Source organism: Pseudophryne corroboree, chromosome 1 (assembly GCF_028390025.1).
Source record: "Pseudophryne corroboree isolate aPseCor3 chromosome 1, aPseCor3.hap2, whole genome shotgun sequence".
NCBI classification, from domain to species: Eukaryota; Metazoa; Chordata; class Amphibia; order Anura; family Myobatrachidae; genus Pseudophryne; species Pseudophryne corroboree.
The window spans coordinates 766,644,152-766,664,580 of record NC_086444.1 but is presented as its reverse complement, the minus strand read 5'-3'; the positions used below and the strand labels follow the sequence as shown (position 1 = coordinate 766,664,580).

The window sequence follows — 20,429 nt, the reverse complement described above, 5'->3', positions numbered from 1 at the left end:
GAGGTGAGGACTGAGGGTGGCAGCGGGGCATGTAAAGCTACAAATTCAGCCCGTGAGCACACAGTCGATTGTGTTCTTTCTGTAGTTGTGAATGGTATCATCACTGTGCCCGCTCCTCCACTGCCGTGAAAATGGAGCCTGCCCCTGAGCGACGCCCTCAAATGCCTACTGCGTATGACAGTGTTTGTCATCGCGCAGAGGCATGATGACACTGAGCCTGAGGAGGAGCGAAAAAGGCCAGCGAAGGGGAGCCGGGCTTGGAGAAGACAGTGAGTGACACACCGCTTGCCTCAGACCCCGGCGTCTTGCAAGTTACTCTCAGTGGCGGCGCCGGGGGGATGTCGGTGCTGGGATGGATGGCCAGTATGGATGGTCGTTACCTGGCCGTACAGTGCTTCCACCTGCTGTGGCCACGACGATCATCTGCGGTAGCCGCAGCTGGGCAACACCTCAGTGCTGGCTGCGGCTGCCGCAGATGATCGGCGTGGCGGGCACTGGGCGGAAGTACTGTATGGTCGGGTGTGCTGCCTGGCTGTGGCTGCTGCAGATGATCGTCGTGGTAGGACCTGTCCATCCATCCCGGCGCCGGTATGTGTGTGTGGGGGGGCATTCGCCCTAATTGCCCCCCACTAAATCCGCCACTGCTTTGAAGACCCTTTTTCTCAGTATTTGGCATAAATAATTATTACACAATAAACCCCATAAAATGTGACTTTCATTGCCTAATGCTAAGCGCAATTATAAAACAGGACTCATCCATCAATTCGTTGTATGTATTTTAAAGTGATGTCTGCTCTACTCTAAATTCATATATTTTTCATTTATTGTAGGACTAAAACATGCCAAACTACAAGCTCACATATTTTAACTTTAAAGGAAGAGGAGAGATTATCCGTTACCTGCTTAAATATACAAATACTGAATTTGTGGACAACAGAATTGAGTTTAATGACTGGGCTGCACATAAAGCCTGTAAGTATTAACCCATATGGGGGAGTATTAACCTATTACTGTATGACATACTGTATTTTTTTTATATGGCATGAATATACTTAATATACTAACTTAAAGCATGTTGAATCATGTTGATGAAAGATACATTGCATTTAGAAAATATGTTTATCCAGTGGCGTCAGAAGGTAGGTGCGGCCCGCACCCAGGTGTCACCCTCTTTTGCAGTGACAGGAGCCGAGTTCTGCAGTGTGATAACCCTCTGCAGCACTCTGCTCCTGTCACAGATAAGGAGCCGGCACTGCGCTGCACAGTCTGGTGACGCCCCTATGTTTATCAGCAACACACTGAAAACACGTATGCCGTACAGATAAGAACATTATGCTCTATACATTTTCAAGAGTGTACTACGAGTGGCCGGCGCTCTGGATCACGACCGCCGGAATGCTGGCAGAGGGACGAGTACAAAAGAGCCCCCTGCGGGCATGGTGGCTCACTACGTGCGCCATGCTATTTATTCTCCCTCCAGGGGTGTCGTGGACACCCCTAGAGGGAGATTAGGTGTCGGTATACCGGAGGTCGGGATCCCAGCGCCGGTATGCTGAGCGCCAGGTTTCCGACAGCCGGTATATCGAGTGCCTTCCCATTTTCAAGCATAGTAACCAAATTCAAGTATACCCCTTTCACACCGCACAAATAACTCGGTTTCGACCCGGTATATTGCCAGGTCGACATGGGTCGCTGTGCTGTGTAAAAGGGGCCATGGACGAATTCCCGGGTTGCCTGACCTGGTAATTCAACCAAGGTTATAAGAAGGGTAATTACCGGCTCAGGCGATGCGACCCGGTACCCATTCATAGCATAGAGAGAGGCGGCGCGGAGATGATCTCATCTCCAGCACCGCATCCGCACCTGTTCTGGATGCCGGCTCCATCCCCGCCCCTGGATGGCAACCCGACCTGGCATATTGCTAGGTCGGGATTGCAGTGTGTAGGGTCCAATGCTGGGTCTCACCCGGGAAGGACCAGTTTCCAATTCCCGGGTGGGACCCAGCATTGCGGTCTGAAAGCGGTTTCAGTCATGTTGACCCGGTTTATGTAAGTTAATGCTGCCGAATGCACTTTTTTTTTTTTTCTAGACAGAATTACTGTGCAACAGCCGTGATAACCCTTTTGCAATTGAATTGCATGTTAAGCAGGAGCACGCTCTCAGAATTTATTGTGCGGTAAGAGTGTTAATTCCAGCTGCAGTAAAGCAAGAGTTTACATTGCTTAATTCCATTCAGCCCATAATATAAACATCGCCATGTCCATTCAGATAAAATACAGGGTTCCCCATTTAAGTATGAGACATAACTCCTTTAGCACTCACTAAGGGGTTATGTCCTTCTTTTAGTATTTAACAAACATTTGTAAACTAAGCTTATGGCTTTTTGTCACTATCGCTTACGCCATACATAGATGGGAGAGCAATACAGTCCCCATTGCCGGCAATGAAATCCAGTTAAGCCGTGCCGGAAGAAGGAGTTATGAACAGAAGGCGGTTACTTACAATACCAGAGGCCGGAATCCCTACTAGTGGTGAAATGCCGCCATTGGAACACCGTCGCCACAGGCTGTTCTCACTCTGTGGGTGTCCACAACAACCATAGAAGGAGGACATAACCTTGGGCAAGGGGCTTTCTAAGCACATTCCACCACTGAATGCTTCCCTCGTTAAAATTTTCATGGCAGATCACTGGAAACCAGCAGCAGGCCTCTGTATGTATGTAATTCATTTAAGACCGCATACACTAAATTCTCTTAATTCAGTACCATAATATAATGTGATAATTCCATTTCTCTAACGTCCTAAGTGGATGCTGGGGACTCCGTAAGGACCATGGGGAATAGCGGCTCCGCAGGAGACTGGGCACATCTAAAGAAAGCTTTAGGACTATCTGGTGTGCACTGGCTCCTCCCCCTATGACCCTCCTCCAAGCCTCAGTTAGATCTCTGTGCCCGAACGAGAAGGGTGCACACTAGGGGCTCTCCTGAGCTTCTTAGTGAAAGTTTTAGATTAGGTTTTTTATTTTCAGTGAGACCTGCTGGCAACAGGCTCACTGCATCGAGGGACTAAGGGGAGAAGAAGCGAACTCACCTGCGTGCAGAGTGGATTGGGCTTCTTAGGCTACTGGACATTAGCTCCAGAGGGACGATCACAGGCCCAGCTTGGATGGGTCCCAGAGCCGCGCCGCCGGCCCCCTTACAGAGCCAGAAGGCAGAAGAGGTCCGGAAAATCGGCGGCAGAAGACGTCCTGTCTTCAACAAGGTAGCGCACAGCACTGCAGCTGTGCGCCATTGCTCTCAGCACACTTCACACTTCGGTCACTGAGGGTGCAGGGCGCTGGGGGGGGGCGCCCTGAGACGCAATAAAAACACCTTGGATGGCAAAAAAATGCATCACATATAGCTCCTGGGCTATATGGATGCATTTAACCCCTGCCAGAATCCATAAAAAAGCAGGAGAAAAGTCCGCGAAAAAGGGGCGGAGCCTATCTCCTCAGCACACTGGCGCCATTTTCCCTCACAGCTCCGTTGGAGGGAAGCTCCTTGTCTCTCCCCTGCAGTCACTACACTACAGAAAGGGTTAAAAAAAGAGAGGGGGGCACTAATTAGGCGCAGTATTAACTATACAGCAGCTATAAGGGGAAAAACACTTATATAAGGTTATCCCTGTATATATATAGCGCTCTGGTGTGTGCTGGCAAACTCTCCCTCTGTCTCCCCAAAGGGCTAGTGGGGTCCTGTCCTCTATCAGAGCATTCCCTGTGTGTGTGCTGTATGTCGGTACTTTTGTGTCGACATGTATGAGGAGAAAAATGAAGTGGAGACGGAGCAGATTGCCTGTAATAGTGATGTCACCCCCTAGGGGGTCGACACCTGAGTGGATGAACTGTTGGAAGGAATTACGTGACAGTGTCAGCTCTGTATAAAAGACAGTGGTTGACATGAGACAGCCGGCTACTCAGCTTGTGCCTGTCCAGACGTCTCATAGGCCGTCAGGGGCTCTAAAGCGCCCGTTACCTCAGATGGCAGATATAGACGCCGACACGGATACTGACTCCAGTGTCGACGGTGAAGAGACGAATGTGACTTCCAGTAGGGCCACACGTTACATGATTGAGGCAATGAAAAATGTTTTACACATTTCTGATAATACGAGTACCACCAAAAAAGGGGTATTATGTTCGGTGAGGAAAAACTACCTGTAGTTTTCCTGAATCTGAGAAATTAAATGAGGTGTGTGATGATGCGTGGGTTTCCCCCGATAACAACGGATAATTTCTAAAATGTTATTGGCATTATATCCTTTCCCGCCAGAGGTTAGGGTGCGTTGGGAAACACCCCCTAGGGGGTATAAAGCGCTCACACGCTTGTAAGGGCTCTACCTTCGCCTGAGATGGCCGCCCTTAAGGATCCTGCTGATAGAAAGCAGGAGGGTATCCTAAAAGGTATTTACACACATACTGGTGTTATACTGCGACCAGCAATCGCCTCAGCCTGGATGTGCAGTGCTGGGTTGGCGTGGTCGGATTCCCTGACTGAAAATATTGATACCCTAGATAGGGACAGTATATTTTTGCCTATAGAGCATTTAAAAGATGCATTTTTATATATGCGTGATGCACAGCGGAATATTTGCCGACTGGCATCAAGTCTAAGCGCGTTGTCCATTTCTACCAGTAGAGGGTTATGGACACGTCAGTGGTCAGGTGATGCGTATTCCAAACGGCATTTGGAAGTATTGCTTTATTAAGGGAGGAGTTATTTGGGGTCGGTCTTTCAGACCTCGTGGCCACGGCAACAGCTGTGAATTCCACGTTTGTACCCCAGGTCGCCTCTCAACATGAGAAGACGCCGTATTATCAGGCGCAGTCTTTTCGTGGACAAGCGGGCAAAAGGTTCCTCATTTCTGCCCCGTGACAGAGGGAGAGGAAAAAGGCTGCAGAAATCAGCCAGTTCCCAGGAACAGAAACCCTCTCCCGCCTCTGCCAAGCCCTCAGTATACGCTGGGGCTTTACAAGCAGAATCAGGCACGGTGGGGGGCCCGTCTCAATGAATTTCAGCGCGCAGTGGGCTCACTCGCAAGTAGACCCCTGGATCCTTCAGGTGATATCTCAGGGGTACAAATTAGAATTCGAGACGTCTCCCCCTAGCCGTTTCCTAAAGTCGGCTTTACCGATGTCTCCTTCTGACAGGGAGACAGTTTTGGAAGCCATTCACAAGCTGTATTCCCAGCAGGTGATAATCAAGATACCCCTCCTGCAACAGGGAACGGGGTATTATTCCACACTGTTGTGGTACCGAAGCCGGACGGCTCGGTGAGACCGATTCTAAATCTAAAATCTTTGAACACTTACGTACAGAGGTTCAAATTCAAGATTGAGTCACTCAGAGCAGTGATTGCGAACCTGGAAGAAGGGGACTACATGATGTCTCGGGACATCAAGGATGCTTACCTTCATGTCAAAATGTACCCTTCTCACCAAGGGTACCTCAGGTTTATGGTACAGAACTGTCACTATCAGTTCAGACGCTGCCGTATGGATGGTACACGGCACCCCGGGTCTTTACCAAGGTAATGGCCGAAATGATGATATTCCTTCGAAGGAAGTGAATTTTAGTTATCCCTTCCTTGGACAATTCCCTGATAAGGGTAAGATCCAGGGAACAGTTGGAGGTCGGTGTAGCACTATCTCAGGTAGTGTTGCGGCAGCACGATTGGATTCTCAATATTCCAAAATCGCACCTGGTTCCGACGACGTGTCTTCTGTTCCTAGGGATGATCCTGGACACAGTCCAGAAAAAGGTGTTTCTCCCGGAGGAGAAAGCCAGGGAGTTATCCGAGCTAGTCAGGAACCTCCTAAAACCGAGCCAAGTCTCAGTGCATCAATGCACAAGGGTTCTGGGTAAAATGGTGGCTTCCTACGAAGCAATCCCATTCGGCAGATTCCACGCAAGAACTTTCCAGTGGGACCTGCTGGACAAATGGTCCGGATCGCATCTTCAGATGCATCAGCGGATAACCCTGTCACCAAGGACAAGGGTGTCCCTTCTGTGGTGGTTGCAGAGTGCTCATCTTCTAGAGGGCCGCAGATTAGGCATTCATGACTGGGTCCTGGTGACCACTGATGCCAGCCTGCGAGGCTGGGGAGCAGTCACACAGGGAAGGAATATCCAGGGCTTATGGTCAAGCCTGGAGACATCACTTCACATAAATATCCTGAAGCTAAGGGACATTTACAATGCTCTAAGCTTAGCAAGACCTCTGCTTCAAGGTCAGCCGGTGTTGATCCAGTCGGACAACATCACGGCAGTCACCCACGTAAACAGACAGGGTGGCACAAGAAGCAGGAGGGCAATGGCAGAAGCTGCAAGGATTCTTCGCTGGGCGGAAAATCATGTGATAGCACTGTCAGCAGTATTCATTCCGGGAGTGGACAACTGGGAAGCAGACTTCCTCAGCACGACCTCCACCCGGGAGAGTGGGGACTTCACCCAGAAGTCTTCCACATGATTAAAAACTCGACAGGTATTGCGCCAGGTCCAGGGACCCTCAGGCAATAAGCTGTAGACGCTCTGGTAACACCGTGGGTGTACCAGTCAGGGTATGTGTTCCCTCCTCTGCCTCTCATACCCAAGGTACTGAGATTGATAAGATGGAGAGGAGTAAGCACTATATTCGTGGTTCCGGATTGGCCAAGAAGGACTTGGTAACCGGAACTTCAAGAGATGCTCACGGAGGATCCGTGGCCTCTACCTCTAAGAAGGGACCTGCTCCAGCAAGGACCCTGTCTGTTCCAAGACTTACCGCGGCTGCGTTTGACGGCATGGCGGTTGAACGCCGGATCCTGAAGGAAAAAAGGCATTCCGAATGAAGTCATCCCTATCCTGATCAAAGCCAGGAAGGATGTAACCGCAAAAACATTATCACCGCAATTGGCGAAAATATGTTGCGTGGTGCGAGGCCAGTAAGGCCCGACGGAGGAAATTCAACTGGGTCGATTCCTACATTTCCTGCAAACAGGAGTGTCTGTGGGCCTGAAATTGGGGTCCATTAAGGTTCAAATTTCGGCCCTGTCAATTTTCTTCCAAAAAGAACTAGCTTCAGTCCCTGAAGTTCAGACGTTTGTAAAAGGGGTACTGCATATACAGCCTCCTTTTGTGCCTCCAGTGGCACTTTGGGATCTCAATGTAGTTTTGGGGTTCCAAAAGTCACATTGGTTTGAACCACTTAAATCTGTGGAGTTAAAATATCTCACATGGAAAGTGGTCATGCTGTTGGCCCTGGCCTGGGCCAGGCGCGTGTCAGAATTGGCGGCTTTATCCTGAAAAAGCCCTTATCTGATTTTCCATTCGGACAGGGTGGAATTGAGGACTCGTCCTCAGTTTCTCCCCAAGGTGGTTTCAGCGTCTCACCTGAACCAACCTATTGGTGGTGCCTGCGGCTACTAGGGACTTGGAGGCCTCCAAGTTGCTAGACGTTGTCAGTGCCCTGAAAATATGTTTCCAGGACGGCTGGAGTCAGGAAATCTGACTCGCTGTTTATCCTGTGTGCACCCAACAAGCTGGGTGCTCCTGCTTCTAAGCAGACTATTGCTCGTTGGATTTGCAGTACAATTCAGCTTGCACATTCTGTGGCAGGCCTGCCACAGCCAAAAATCTGTAAATGCCCACTCCACAAGGAAGGTGGGCTCATCTTGGGCGGCTGCCCGAGGGGTCTCGGCTTTACAACTTTGCCAAGCAGCTACTTGGTCAGGAGCAAATACGTTTGTAAAATTCTACAAAATTGATATCCTGGCTGAGGAGGACCTGGAGTTCTCTCATTCGGTGCTGCAGAGTCATCCGCACTCTCCCGCCCGTTTGGGAGCTTTGGTATAATCCCCATGGTCCTTACGGAGTCCCCAGCATCCACTTAGGACGTTAGAGAAAATAAGAATTTACTTACCGATAATTCTATTTCTCATAGTCCGTAGTGGATGCTGGGCGCCCATCCCAAGTGCGGATTGTCTGCAATACTTGTACATAGTTATTGTTACAAAAATCGGGTTATTATTGTTGTGAGCCATCTTTTAGAGACTCCTCTGTTATCATGCTGTTAACTGGGTTCAGATCACAGGTTATACGGTGTGATTGGTGTGGCTGGTATGAGTCTTACCCGGGATTCAAAATCCTTCCTTATTGTGTACGCTCGTCCGGGCACAGTATCCTAACTGAGGCTTGGAGGAGGGTCATAGGGGGAGGAGCCAGTGCACACCAGATAGTCCTAAAGCTTTCTTTAGATGTGCCCAGTCTCCTGCGGAGCCGCTATTCCCCATGGTCCTTACGGAGTCCCCAGCATCCACTACGGACTATGAGAAATAGAATTATCGGTAAGTAAATTCTTATTTTCTCTCATGTACCCTCACCATTTAACCCTATATAATGACAGGACATGAGTGGACACACTTCATCACATGATCATGCATTATTTACCAACGAGCGCACACCTACTTTCAACTGTCACATGGCCATCTGTAAACAACAGAGATTGCTCAGAGAATAGCAGCGCATCCCAGACTTGCGTATATTAAATCGTAACCGCACACCCAAGAGTGGTATATGGTGGTACAAGGTGGGTACACACTAGGCGATGTGCTCTATGAGCAACGTCCTCTAGTGTGTTCCCTTTCCTGCGATTGTGGTCGGCAGCAGTGCTTACACACTGAACGATATGACAAAGATATCGCTCAGTGACGTCACGAGTCACGACGCGGCCGGGCCATGCATGCAGCTTTTGGATGACAGTCCGAATTAAGCTGCATATATGGCCGACAGCGAAGGTCGTTAACGACCAGTGGGACCGCACATCGCTCGGCTGTGGCATACACACTGGCCAATGTAGTAAATGACGTTGCTCAGGAAGGGCAAAATGAGTGACGTAGTTTACTATGATCGCCTAGTGTGTATTAGAGATGAGCGGGTTCGGTTTCTCTGAATCCGAACCCGCCCGAACTTTATGTTTTTTTACACGGGTCCGAGCGACTCGGATCTTCCCGCCTTGCTCGGTTAACCCGAGCGCCCCCGAACGTCGTCATCACGCTGTCGGATTCTCGCGAGGCTCGGATTCTATCGCGAGACTCGGATTCTATATAAGGAGCCGCGCGTCGCGGCCATTTTCACACGTGCATTGAGATTGATAGGGAGAGGACGTGGCTGGCGTCCTCTCCGTTTAGAAATTAAAATAGATAGGAGAGTGAGAGTGAGACACTTCATTTACTTACTGGAGCTTAGGAGGAGTTATACTAGTGACTGATGACCAGTGACCTGACCACCAGTGCAGTTTTATAATTTATTATTATTTAATAATCCGTTCTGTTCTTGTTCTCTGCCTGAAAAAAACGATACACAGTGACTCAGTCACACTCACATACCATATCTGTGCTCAGCCCAGTGTGCTGCATCATCTATGTATAATATCTGACTGTGCTCACACAGCTTAATTGTGGGGGAGACTGGGGAGCAGTTATAGGTTATAGCAGGAGCCAGGAGTACATATTAAACAGTGCACACTTTTGCTGCCAGAGTGCCACTGCCAGTGTGACTGACCACTGACCACTGTGACCAGTGACCTGACCACACTGACCACCAGTATAGTATATATATTGTGATTGAATGTCTGCCTGAAAAAGTACACTCGTCGTGTGACTTGTGTGGTGTTTTTTTATTCTATAAAAATTAAAAAACTCATTCTGCTGACAGACAGTGTCCAGCAGGTCCGTCATTATATAATATATACCTGTCCGGCTGCAGTAGTGATATATATATATTTTTTATATCATTATTTATCATCCAGTCTATACTAGCAGCAGACACAGTACGGTAGTTCACGGCTGTAGCTACCTCTGTGTCGGCACTCGGCAGTCCATCCATAATTGTATACCACCTACCCGTGGTTTTTTTTTTCTTTCTTCTTTATACATACTACATCTCATTATCATCCAGTCTATATTAGCAGCAGACACAGTACAGTACGGTAGTCCACGGCTGTAGCTATCTCTGTGTCGGCACTCGGCAGTCCATCCATAATTGTATACCACCTACCCGTGGTTTTTTTTTTCTTTCTTCTTTATACATACATACTACATCTCATTATCAACCAGTCTATATTAGCAGCAGACACAGTACAGTACGGTAGTCCACGGCTGTAGCTACCTCTGTGTCGGCACTCGGCAGTCCATCCATAATTGTATACCACCTACCCGTGTTTTTTTTTTTCTTTCTTCTTTATACATACTACATCTCATTATCAACCAGTCTATATTAGCAGCAGACACAGTACGGTAGTTCACGGCTGTAGCTACCTCTGTGTCGGCACTCGGCAGTCCATCCATAATTGTATACTAGTATCCATCCATCTCCATTGTTTACCTGAGGTGCCTTTTAGTTGTGCCTATTAAAATATGGAGAACAAAAATGTTGAGGTTCCAAAATTAGGGAAAGATCAAGATCCACTTCCACCTCGTGCTGAAGCTGCTGCCACTAGTCATGGCCGAGACGATGAAATGCCAGCAACGTCGTCTGCCAAGGCCGATGCCCAATGTCATAGTACAGAGCATGTCAAATCCAAAACACCAAATATCAGTAAAAAAAGGACTCCAAAACCTAAAATAAAATTGTCGGAGGAGAAGCGTAAACTTGCCAATATGCCATTTACCACACGGAGTGGCAAGGAACGGCTGAGGCCCTGGCCTATGTTCATGGCTAGTGGTTCAGCTTCACATGAGGATGGAGGCACTCAGCCTCTCGCTAGAAAACTGAAAAGACTCAAGCTGGCAAAAGCACCGCAAAGAACTGTGCGTTCTTCGAAATCCCAAATCCACAAGGAGAGTCCAATTGTGTCGGTTGCGATGCCTGACCTTCCCAACACTGGACGTGAAGAGCATGCGCCTTCCACCATTTGCACGCCCCCTGCAAGTGCTGGAAGGAGCACCCGCAGTCCAGTTCCTGATAGTCAGATTGAAGATGTCAGTGTTGAAGTACACCAGGATGAGGAGGATATGGGTGTTGCTGGCGCTGGGGAGGAAATTGACCAGGAGGATTCTGATGGTGAGGTGGTTTGTTTAAGTCAGGCACCCGGGGAGACACCTGTTGTCCGTGGGAGGAATAGGGCCATTGACATGCCTGGTGAAAATACCAAAAAAATCAGCTCATCAGTGTGGAGGTATTTCAACAGAAAAGCGGACAACAGGTGTCAAGCCGTGTGTTCCCTTTGTCAAGCTGTAATAAGTAGGGGTAAGGACGTTAACCACCTCGGAACATCCTCCCTTATACGTCACCTGCAGCGCATTCATAATAAGTCAGTGACAAGTTCAAAAACTTTGGGCGACAGCGGAAGCAGTCCACTGACCAGTAAATCCCTTCCTCTTGTAACCAAGCTCACGCAAACCACCCCACCAACTCCCTCAGTGTCAATTTCCTCCTTCCCCAGGAATGCCAATAGTCCTGCAGGCCATGTCACTGGCAATTCTGACGAGTCCTCTCCTGCCTGGGATTCCTCCGATGCATCCTTGCGTGTAACGCCTACTGCTGCTGGCGCTGCTGTTGTTGCTGCTGGGAGTCGATGGTCATCCCAGAGGGGAAGTCGTAAGCCCACTTGTACTACTTCCAGTAAGCAATTGACTGTCCAACAGTCCTTTGCGAGGAAGATGAAATATCACAGCAGTCATCCTGCTGCAAAGCGGATAACTGAGGCCTTGACAACTATGTTGGTGTTAGACGTGCGTCCGGTATCCGCCGTTAGTTCACAGGGAACTAGACAATTTATTGAGGCAGTGTGCCCCCGTTACCAAATACCATCTAGGTTCCACTTCTCTAGGCAGGCGACACCGAGAATGTACACGGACGTCAGAAAAAGACTCACCAGTGTCCTAAAAAATGCAGTTGTACCCAATGTCCACTTAACCACGGACATGTGGACAAGTGGAGCAGGGCAGGGTCAGGACTATATGACTGTGACAGCCCACTGGGTAGATGTATGGACTCCCGCCGCAAGAACAGCAGCGGCGGCACCAGTAGCAGCATCTCGCAAACGCCAACTCTTTCCTAGGCAGGCTACGCTTTGTATCACCGCTTTCCAGAATACGCACACAGCTGAAAACCTCTTACGGCAACTGAGGAAGATCATCGCTGAATGGCTTACCCCAATTGGACTCTCCTGTGGATTTGTGGCATCGGACAACGCCAGCAATATTGTGTGTGCATTAAATATGGGCAAATTCCAGCACGTCCCATGTTTTGCACATACCTTGAATTTGGTGGTGCAGAATTTTTTAAAAAACGACAGGGGCGTGCAAGAGATGCTGTCGGTGGCCAGAAGAATTGCGGGACACTTTCGGCGTACAGGCACCACGTACAGAAGACTGGAGCACCACCAAAAACTACTGAACCTGCCCTGCCATCATCTGAAGCAAGAAGTGGTAACGAGGTGGAATTCAACCCTCTATATGCTTCAGAGGTTGGAGGAGCAGCAAAAGGCCATTCAAGCCTATACAATTGAGCACGATATAGGAGGTGGAATGCACCTGTCTCAAGTGCAGTGGAGAATGATTTCAACGTTGTGCAAGGTTCTGATGCCCTTTGAACTTGCCACACGTGAAGTCAGTTCAGACACTGCCAGCCTGAGTCAGGTCATTCCCCTCATCAGGCTTTTGCAGAAGAAGCTGGAGACATTGAAGGAGGAGCTAACACGGAGCGATTCCGCTAGGCATGTGGGACTTGTGGATGGAGCCCTTAATTCGCTTAACAAGGATTCACGGGTGGTCAATCTGTTGAAATCAGAGCACTACATTTTGGCCACCGTGCTCGATCCTAGATTTAAAGCCTACCTTGGATCTCTCTTTCCGGCAGACACAAGTCTGCTGGGGTTGAAAGACCTGCTGGTGACAAAATTGTCAAGTCAAGCGGAACGCGACCTGTCAACATCTCCTCCTTCACATTCTCCCGCAACTGGGGGTGCGAGGAAAAGGCTCAGAATTCCGAGCCCACCCGCTGGCGGTGATGCAGGGCAGTCTGGAGCGACTGCTGATGCTGACATCTGGTCCGGACTGAAGGACCTGACAACGATTACGGACATGTCGTCTACTGTCACTGCATATGATTCTCTCAACATTGATAGAATGGTGGAGGATTATATGAGTGACCGCATCCAAGTAGGCACGTCACACAGTCCGTACTTATACTGGCAGGAAAAAGAGGCAATTTGGAGGCCCTTGCACAAACTGGCTTTATTCTACCTAAGTTGCCCTCCCACAAGTGTGTACTCCGAAAGAGTGTTTAGTGCCGCCGCTCACCTTGTCAGCAATCGGCGTACGAGGTTACATCCAGAAAATGTGAAGAAGATGATGTTCATTAAAATGAATTATAATCAATTCCTCCGCGGAGACATTGAGCAGCAGCAATTGCCTCCACAAAGTACACAGGGAGCTGAGATGGTGGATTCCAGTGGGGACGAATTGATAATCTGTGAGGAGGGGGATGTACACGGTGATATATCGGAGGATGATGATGAGGTGGACATCTTGCCTCTGTAGAGCCAGTTTGTGCAAGGAGAGATTAATTGCTTCTTTTTTGGTGGGGGTCCAAACCAACCCGTCATATCAGTCACAGTCGTGTGGCAGACCCTGTCACTGAAATGATGGGTTGGTTAAAGTGTGCATGTCCTGTTTATACAACATAAGGGTGGGTGGGAGGGCCCAAGGACAATTCCATCTTGCACCTCTTTTTTTCTTTAATTTTTCTTTGCGTCATGTGCTGTTTGGGGAGGGTTTTTTGGAAGGGACATCCTGCGTGACACTGCAGTGACACTCCTAGATGGGCCCGGTGTTTGTGTCGGCCACTAGGGTCGCTTATCTTACTCACACAGCTACCTCATTGCGCCTCTTTTTTTCTTTGCGTCATGTGCTGTTTGGGGAGGGTTTTTTGGAAGGGACATCCTGCGTGACACTGCAGTGCCACTCCTAGATGGGCCCGGTGTTTGTGTCGGCCACTAGGGTCGCTTATCTTACTCACACAGCTACCTCATTGCGCCTCTTTTTTTCTTTGCGTCATGTGCTGTTTGGGGAGGGTTTTTTGGAAGGGACATCCTGCGTGACACTGCAGTGACACTCCTAGATGGGCCCGGTGTTTGTGTCGGCCACTAGGGTCGCTTATCTTACTCACACAGCTACCTCATTGCGCCTCTTTTTTTCTTTGCGTCATGTGCTGTTTGGGGAGGGTTTTTTGGAAGGGACATCCTGCGTGACACTGCAGTGACACTCCTAGATGGGCCCGGTGTTTGTGTCGGCCACTAGGGTCGCTTATCTTACTCACACAGCTACCTCATTGCGCCTCTTTTTTTCTTTGCGTCATGTGCTGTTTGGGGAGGGTTTTTTGGAAGGGACATCCTGCGTGACACTGCAGTGACACTCCTAGATGGGCCCGGTGTTTGTGTCGGCCACTAGGGTCGCTTATCTTACTCACACAGCTACCTCATTGCGCCTCTTTTTTACTTTGCGTCATGTGCTGTTTGGGGAGGGTTTTTTGGAAGGGACATCCTGCGTGACACTGCAGTGCCACTCCTAGATGGGCCCGGTGTTTGTGTCGGCCACTAGGGTCGCTTATCTTACTCACACAGCTACCTCATTGCGCCTCTTTTTTTCTTTGCGTCATGTGCTGTTTGGGGAGGGTTTTTTGGAAGGGACATCCTGCGTGACACTGCAGTGACACTCCTAGATGGGCCCGGTGTTTGTGTCGGCCACTAGGGTCGCTTATCTTACTCACACAGCTACCTCATTGCGCCTCTTTTTTTCTTTGTGTCATGTGCTGTTTGGGGAGGGTTTTTTGGAAGGGACATCCTGCGTGACACTGCAGTGACACTCCTAGATGGGCCCGGTGTTTGTGTCGGCCACTAGGGTCGCTTATCTTACTCACACAGCTACCTCATTGCGCCTCTTTTTTTCTTTGCGTCATGTGCTGTTTGGGGAGGGTTTTTTGGAAGGGACATCCTGCGTGACACTGCAGTGCCACTCCTAGATGGGCCAGGTGTTTGTGTCGGCCACTAGGGTCGCTTAGCTTAGTCATCCAGCGACCTCGGTGCAAATTTTAGGACTAAAAATAATATTGTGAGGTGTGAGGTATTCAGAATAGACTGAAAATGAGTGGAAATGATGGTTTTTGAGGTTAATAATACTTTGGGATCAAAATGACCCCCAAATTCTATGATTTAAGCTGTTTTTTAGGTTTTTTGGAAAAAAACACCCGAATCCAAAACACACCCGAATCCGACAAAAAAAATTCGGTTAGGTTTTGCCAAAACGCGGTCGAACCCAAAACACGGCCGCGGAACCGAACCCAAAACCAAAACACAAAACCCGAAAAATTTCCGGCGCTCATCTCTAGTGTGTATGCACCTTTACACTCACTCAGGTGTACAGTATATAAGCAAACTTGCTCTTTTGCCTTTTTGAACAACTTATTCCCAACATGGAGAAACCAATTGAAGGTGGCACTCAGAGACTTCATATGATTGTAAAAATACCTTGTTTATTAAGGAGAGAAATCCAAATAAGAAATAATATAAAGTACTAGAAACATTTTGCTGTCCCTCCACTTAGAATGTTATGTGCTATGCACAGACTCAACAAAAGAATCGCTCCTCAACTCTACATTTGTATATCTGTAAATGCTCCCCCCATACTCCCATTGCTGTTGAATGCTGGGTTCCAGACAACATTCAGAATAAAGACATGATTAAAAGGACATGATCGGGGAGATTCAAATGTTTGAAAAGTCAGTTGGGAGTCTGTTTTTTCCTATCTAATAGACAGGGAAAAAACAGACACCCAACCGACTTTTCAAACATTTGAATTCCACCCGATATGTCAACATCGACATAGTGTTGACATGGTCACAATTTAGAAATTGTGAATGTTGATAGCAATGTCTACATACAGTACTTTTGTAAGCTGCTGCTTGTCTGTGGGGTTGACGGCAAAATTTAAAGCAGCACTAATATTAGGTGCAAAAATGTCTGGCTTTTTACTCAATATTAGTGCCACTTTAAATTTAGAGGTCAAAGTTGCTAAGAAGCAATGGATTGCAAAAGCCATCACTTACTGTATACCCTCTAATGTTAAATAAGGCTCTACAACTCTCTTCTGCAATCAGCACCCACACAAAAGGAATAATAAAGTAGCATATGCAGGTATAGTGAAGTGACTCTTGCTCTGTCATTCTGGAAATCATTTATACATGTATATTACACTTAAGGAAGAATATGTATTTTTCTGCTGCGGGGTAAACTGGGCTCCACAGGGAATGACATTGGGGTGTAGAATAGGATCTTGATACGAGGCACCAACAGGCTAAAAGCTTTGACTGTTCCCAGAATGCATAGCGCCTCCTCCTCTATAACCCCGCCTCCGTGCACAGGAGCTCAGTTTTGTAGTTGGTGCCATGCAGTGCAGGCATACAACAGGGGGGCTGCTCCAGCAGCCCTGAGAAGAGCTTTTAAAGAGAAAAATGAAGACTTCAAGGGCTGCAGCAGAGGCACTGTAAGTGTTAGATGTCAGTCAGACATCTCCTGCTGCAGCTCCAGCATATCCACCAGCGGCACTGTACACTCCCGCGCCCTGGTTGCTGGGTACCTACAGTGGAGGCTCCGGTTTCTCTCAAGTTTGTCACACATACCACCGCTGCTCTCCAGGATCGCGTGGCCACACTCAGGGAGGAGGTAAGTAGGTCTCTCAGACGGGACCCGCTGGAAATCGTGATCCCGCGCAGCCGGTGGGAGGCAGGCTGCACGCGCTGGTATGGACACTGTGGCAGCACAGGGACCCCACTAGGCCACAAGGGCAAATGTCGGTTTTGATAAAAAAACGTTTATTATATAGCCCACAGTACCCGGTGGTGAAGTCCAGCAGGGGGATAAGGCTTTGACCTGTAGCCCCTCCCCCAGCCCCAGGGCACCATTTAGAGTAAATGTTCCCGCCCTGGAGCTGCATATTTCTCTCTCCCTCACTCCCTGTCAGCGTTTGGGCGCCATTAGGACAAGCTGAGCTGATCCTGGGACTGTTTGGGCAAATCTTCCTCTGTAAAGCTGCCTGCATGTCAGCGCTGTGCATTTTACAGGACACCAGTATTCTACATGTCTGCTGACAGTGTTTGTTTAGAAAAAGTGCATTTAGTCAGGGTTATATAGTACAAGCACCCTGTGATATACATCCAGTCTTTACTGTGCATTGTTATATCTATTGAGTGTATAGCTATACTTAGTACTACTTTGTATTGCTAGTCCAGTGCAGTTTTATTGCATGTCATAATTTCTGCATTGTACAATGTGACTATTTGTGTGTGCATATAGCTGCTGTGTGACCTCCACTTTGTATATCACTCAGATTGCTATCCCTATATTCTATAACCTGGGTCAGGTTTATCATTTAATATAGGTATTTCACAAGATATACTCAGTCTGTATTTGTCTCTGTGATTTTTAGTCACCATATACCTCTTGAATTCCCTGTTTGTGCTGTTACACTGCACAGGGGGTCCTTTTGAGGGGATCAGTACGAATTACCGCCGGATGGAATCCCGGCGGTCGGAATACCGACACCGGGATCCCACCCGGCACAATCCCGACAGGGGGTGAGCGCAACGCAGTCCCTTGCAGGCTCGCTGCGCTCGCCACGCTGCGGGCATGGAGCCTTGCTACTCTCGGCCCACTAATTTATTCTCCCGATATGGGTGTCGTGGACACCCACAAAGGGAGAATATGTTGGGATTGTGCCGGTCGGGATCCCGGTGTCGGTATTCCGACCGCCGAGTTTCCGTCCGGCGGGATCTTGACCGCATACCCTTGTCAGGTATTGTGCTGCTGATATTGTACTGGGTTGCCCTGCATTGAGCTTTCGGATATGTCAGCTACAAAGGGTAATGGTGCTGGGGCTGATCCCACATTGTGTGGTGGTGACGCTGCAGACACATTTGAGGAAAATAGAGCAGCTGAGGGTTCAGGTTCTGGGGTCTCCTTACCCCCCCAGTGGGATCGTAACAACGGGGGTTCAAAATGACCCGCCTCTGGCTGCTTTCTCCACGCTATTGAATAGCTGGTAACTAGATTAACGCCCCCTATGGGACCTCCTGTGCTGGTACAACCGCTTATGGTCCCCATGGTTAACCCGCCATGGGCAGATCAACTGTCTGCTCAGTTACAGCAATTGAACCAATCGCTGACTACTCAGAAGACAAACCCTCGCCCGCCTAAGACCAAGGGGTCCTCTAAGCGGGCCATTACTTCCTCACAATCCATCAACGTCGCAGACACCTCGTCTGATGAGGATGGCGTTTATACTGACCCTACAGATTCTGATCCTGATGCTTCTGATGGGGAATCTGTTTCACAGGTGGATGTTCCTGACTTGTTGGAGGCTATCAGGCTCATTCTTCAAATTACTGATGACTTGGAGCCTGATGCTGCCCCTAAGAAACCGGACAGATTTAAAAGAAAGTGGTTAAAAAAGTTTTACCTCATTCTGATCATTTAGTTGACATACGTCAGGAGTCCTGGGAAAATCCAGGAAAGAAATTCATACCACGCGCTAATACGCAGGTCCGCGGGAGCGACCATACGCAAATTGCGAATATGCGCACGCACGGCGGAGCAAGTACGCACACGGAGGCCATCTGTGTGTAGTTTGTACGTAATGTATGTACTGCAGTATTTTTCGACTTTGACAGTCCACCCTTTGGCAGTCACCAATAACTGCCACTATCTAATCACTAAACAGAAAAATATCTATACAATATCTACAGAAGCTTTGATGATCGGGGAGAGTTGTAGGTGGGAAATGTATGACCTAGTGGGATAGTAAAAAGCATGTATGTATGAATCCATGTCTGAGGGGCATGTATCATCGTGCCGTATATGTTCTAAATAAGCTTCGAGGTACTGCGAAGTATACATTAAATCCTTCTTATCCCATATTAAGGGTCTGTAAGTGGCCCAACAAACACTACCGAGCTCTTTTTGGCTTCTTGTTCCAACAAATGGGGTGCACATTTAGTTGATACATGAAGGGGGAAACATATGTGAGTGCTAGTATATGTGGATATCACCTGTCGACTATGTGTGCCATTAACTGAAGGTTGCAGAGATGAAGATAAGACACATATATAAAAATACATTTACATAAACATTTTAGATAATGCTGATGTCTTTTTCCGGATGGATGTATCTGGGCAGAGGGGGAGACAAAAGGAAAACAGGTGAACGAAACAAGCCATGAAATTCATTTGCAATCCTTATCATATCACTGTCTCTATGGATAGGTCGTAAATTAAATCTGCTGCTGTAACAGTACCCTTGCTCCTTAGACTCATCAATTTTGTGCCGTGCTTGCGGCGCGTCAGAATTCGAACACACCTAAATATCAAACCAATAATTATTACGACTCCCAGGATACAAAGGAGAAACTTCCCTACACTCATGATGACATTTTGAGCCCACTCTCCTAATCCTGAGAACCAATTGCGTGGGTTCAACCATGAGACCCAGCCGGTCAGTTCATTACTCACAATCGCTAAGGTAAGGTTGTGTTTCCTCCTGAACTTCCACTTCAACTGCAAGATATCGTCCATCTTTTGATCGATGATCTCCGTGGGGTCGTCAATGCTGTTCGTGATATATGTACAGCACTTCACACCATATTGAGTTGCCAGAGTAACACAGTACCCACCTGTCATGGCTGTAACATAATTAAGGACCATCCTGTGCTGGATCAGTTCCTTCTTGAAGGCTTGTAACTCCCTTCCCATATACCTGAAGGTGTTATCATACATCTCAGTGATATTATCTATCAAGTTTGCTAGCGCATGGATATACCTATAATTTATAGTTCCTCTGGCTGTACGGGTAATGTCTAATGCGAGAAGGAACTAAATCCCGGTGGATTCGTGGATCAAATCAGAGGCTGCGTGCTCTGTCCTATCTATGAGGTGTCTCTTGATGATGTGTTCATAGTGAGTATGAGTATAAGGAGCCTGAGCACTGCGGTGAACGTCTTTCATCATATCATGGGTTATGGTCATGACCTCTGGCAGTACTCTCCCAATATAACACAATCCCTCTGAGCTCGGGGCAAGCCACTTGTACGCCTTCCTCCCACATATGAAATAGGCATCATCTGGGAGAACATAGGGGACAAAGTATGACATCACCATATTACAAACTTTCCAAGTAAAGAAACCAATCCCTAGTTCTCCCATCTGCTCAGTACAAGTATCAGGCTGGATGATATGGGCACAATACCCTGACGATACTTTTCCAACCCACATGGTCTTGCTTCCACAAGTATACCTATACCGATAATACCTCCCACTTTTGGCTATTTGGCGTACAAGTTCAGAGTCTATGGGTATCCT

General features: G+C 48.1%; 1 protein-coding gene across 2 annotated transcripts in view; it reads left to right on the top strand.

The window, feature by feature from the left end:
- Positions 1 to 20,429, top strand: part of HPGDS (hematopoietic prostaglandin D synthase) — a 118,035-nt gene that overhangs the window by 59,583 nt on the left and 38,023 nt on the right. For both annotated transcript variants that reach the window (XM_063917380.1, XM_063917390.1), the window contains exon 2: positions 831 to 972. In XM_063917380.1, coding sequence (XP_063773450.1) covers positions 840 to 972 — 133 coding nt within the window. In that variant the 5' untranslated portion in view covers positions 831 to 839. The remainder of the gene's footprint in view (positions 1 to 830; positions 973 to 20,429) is intronic.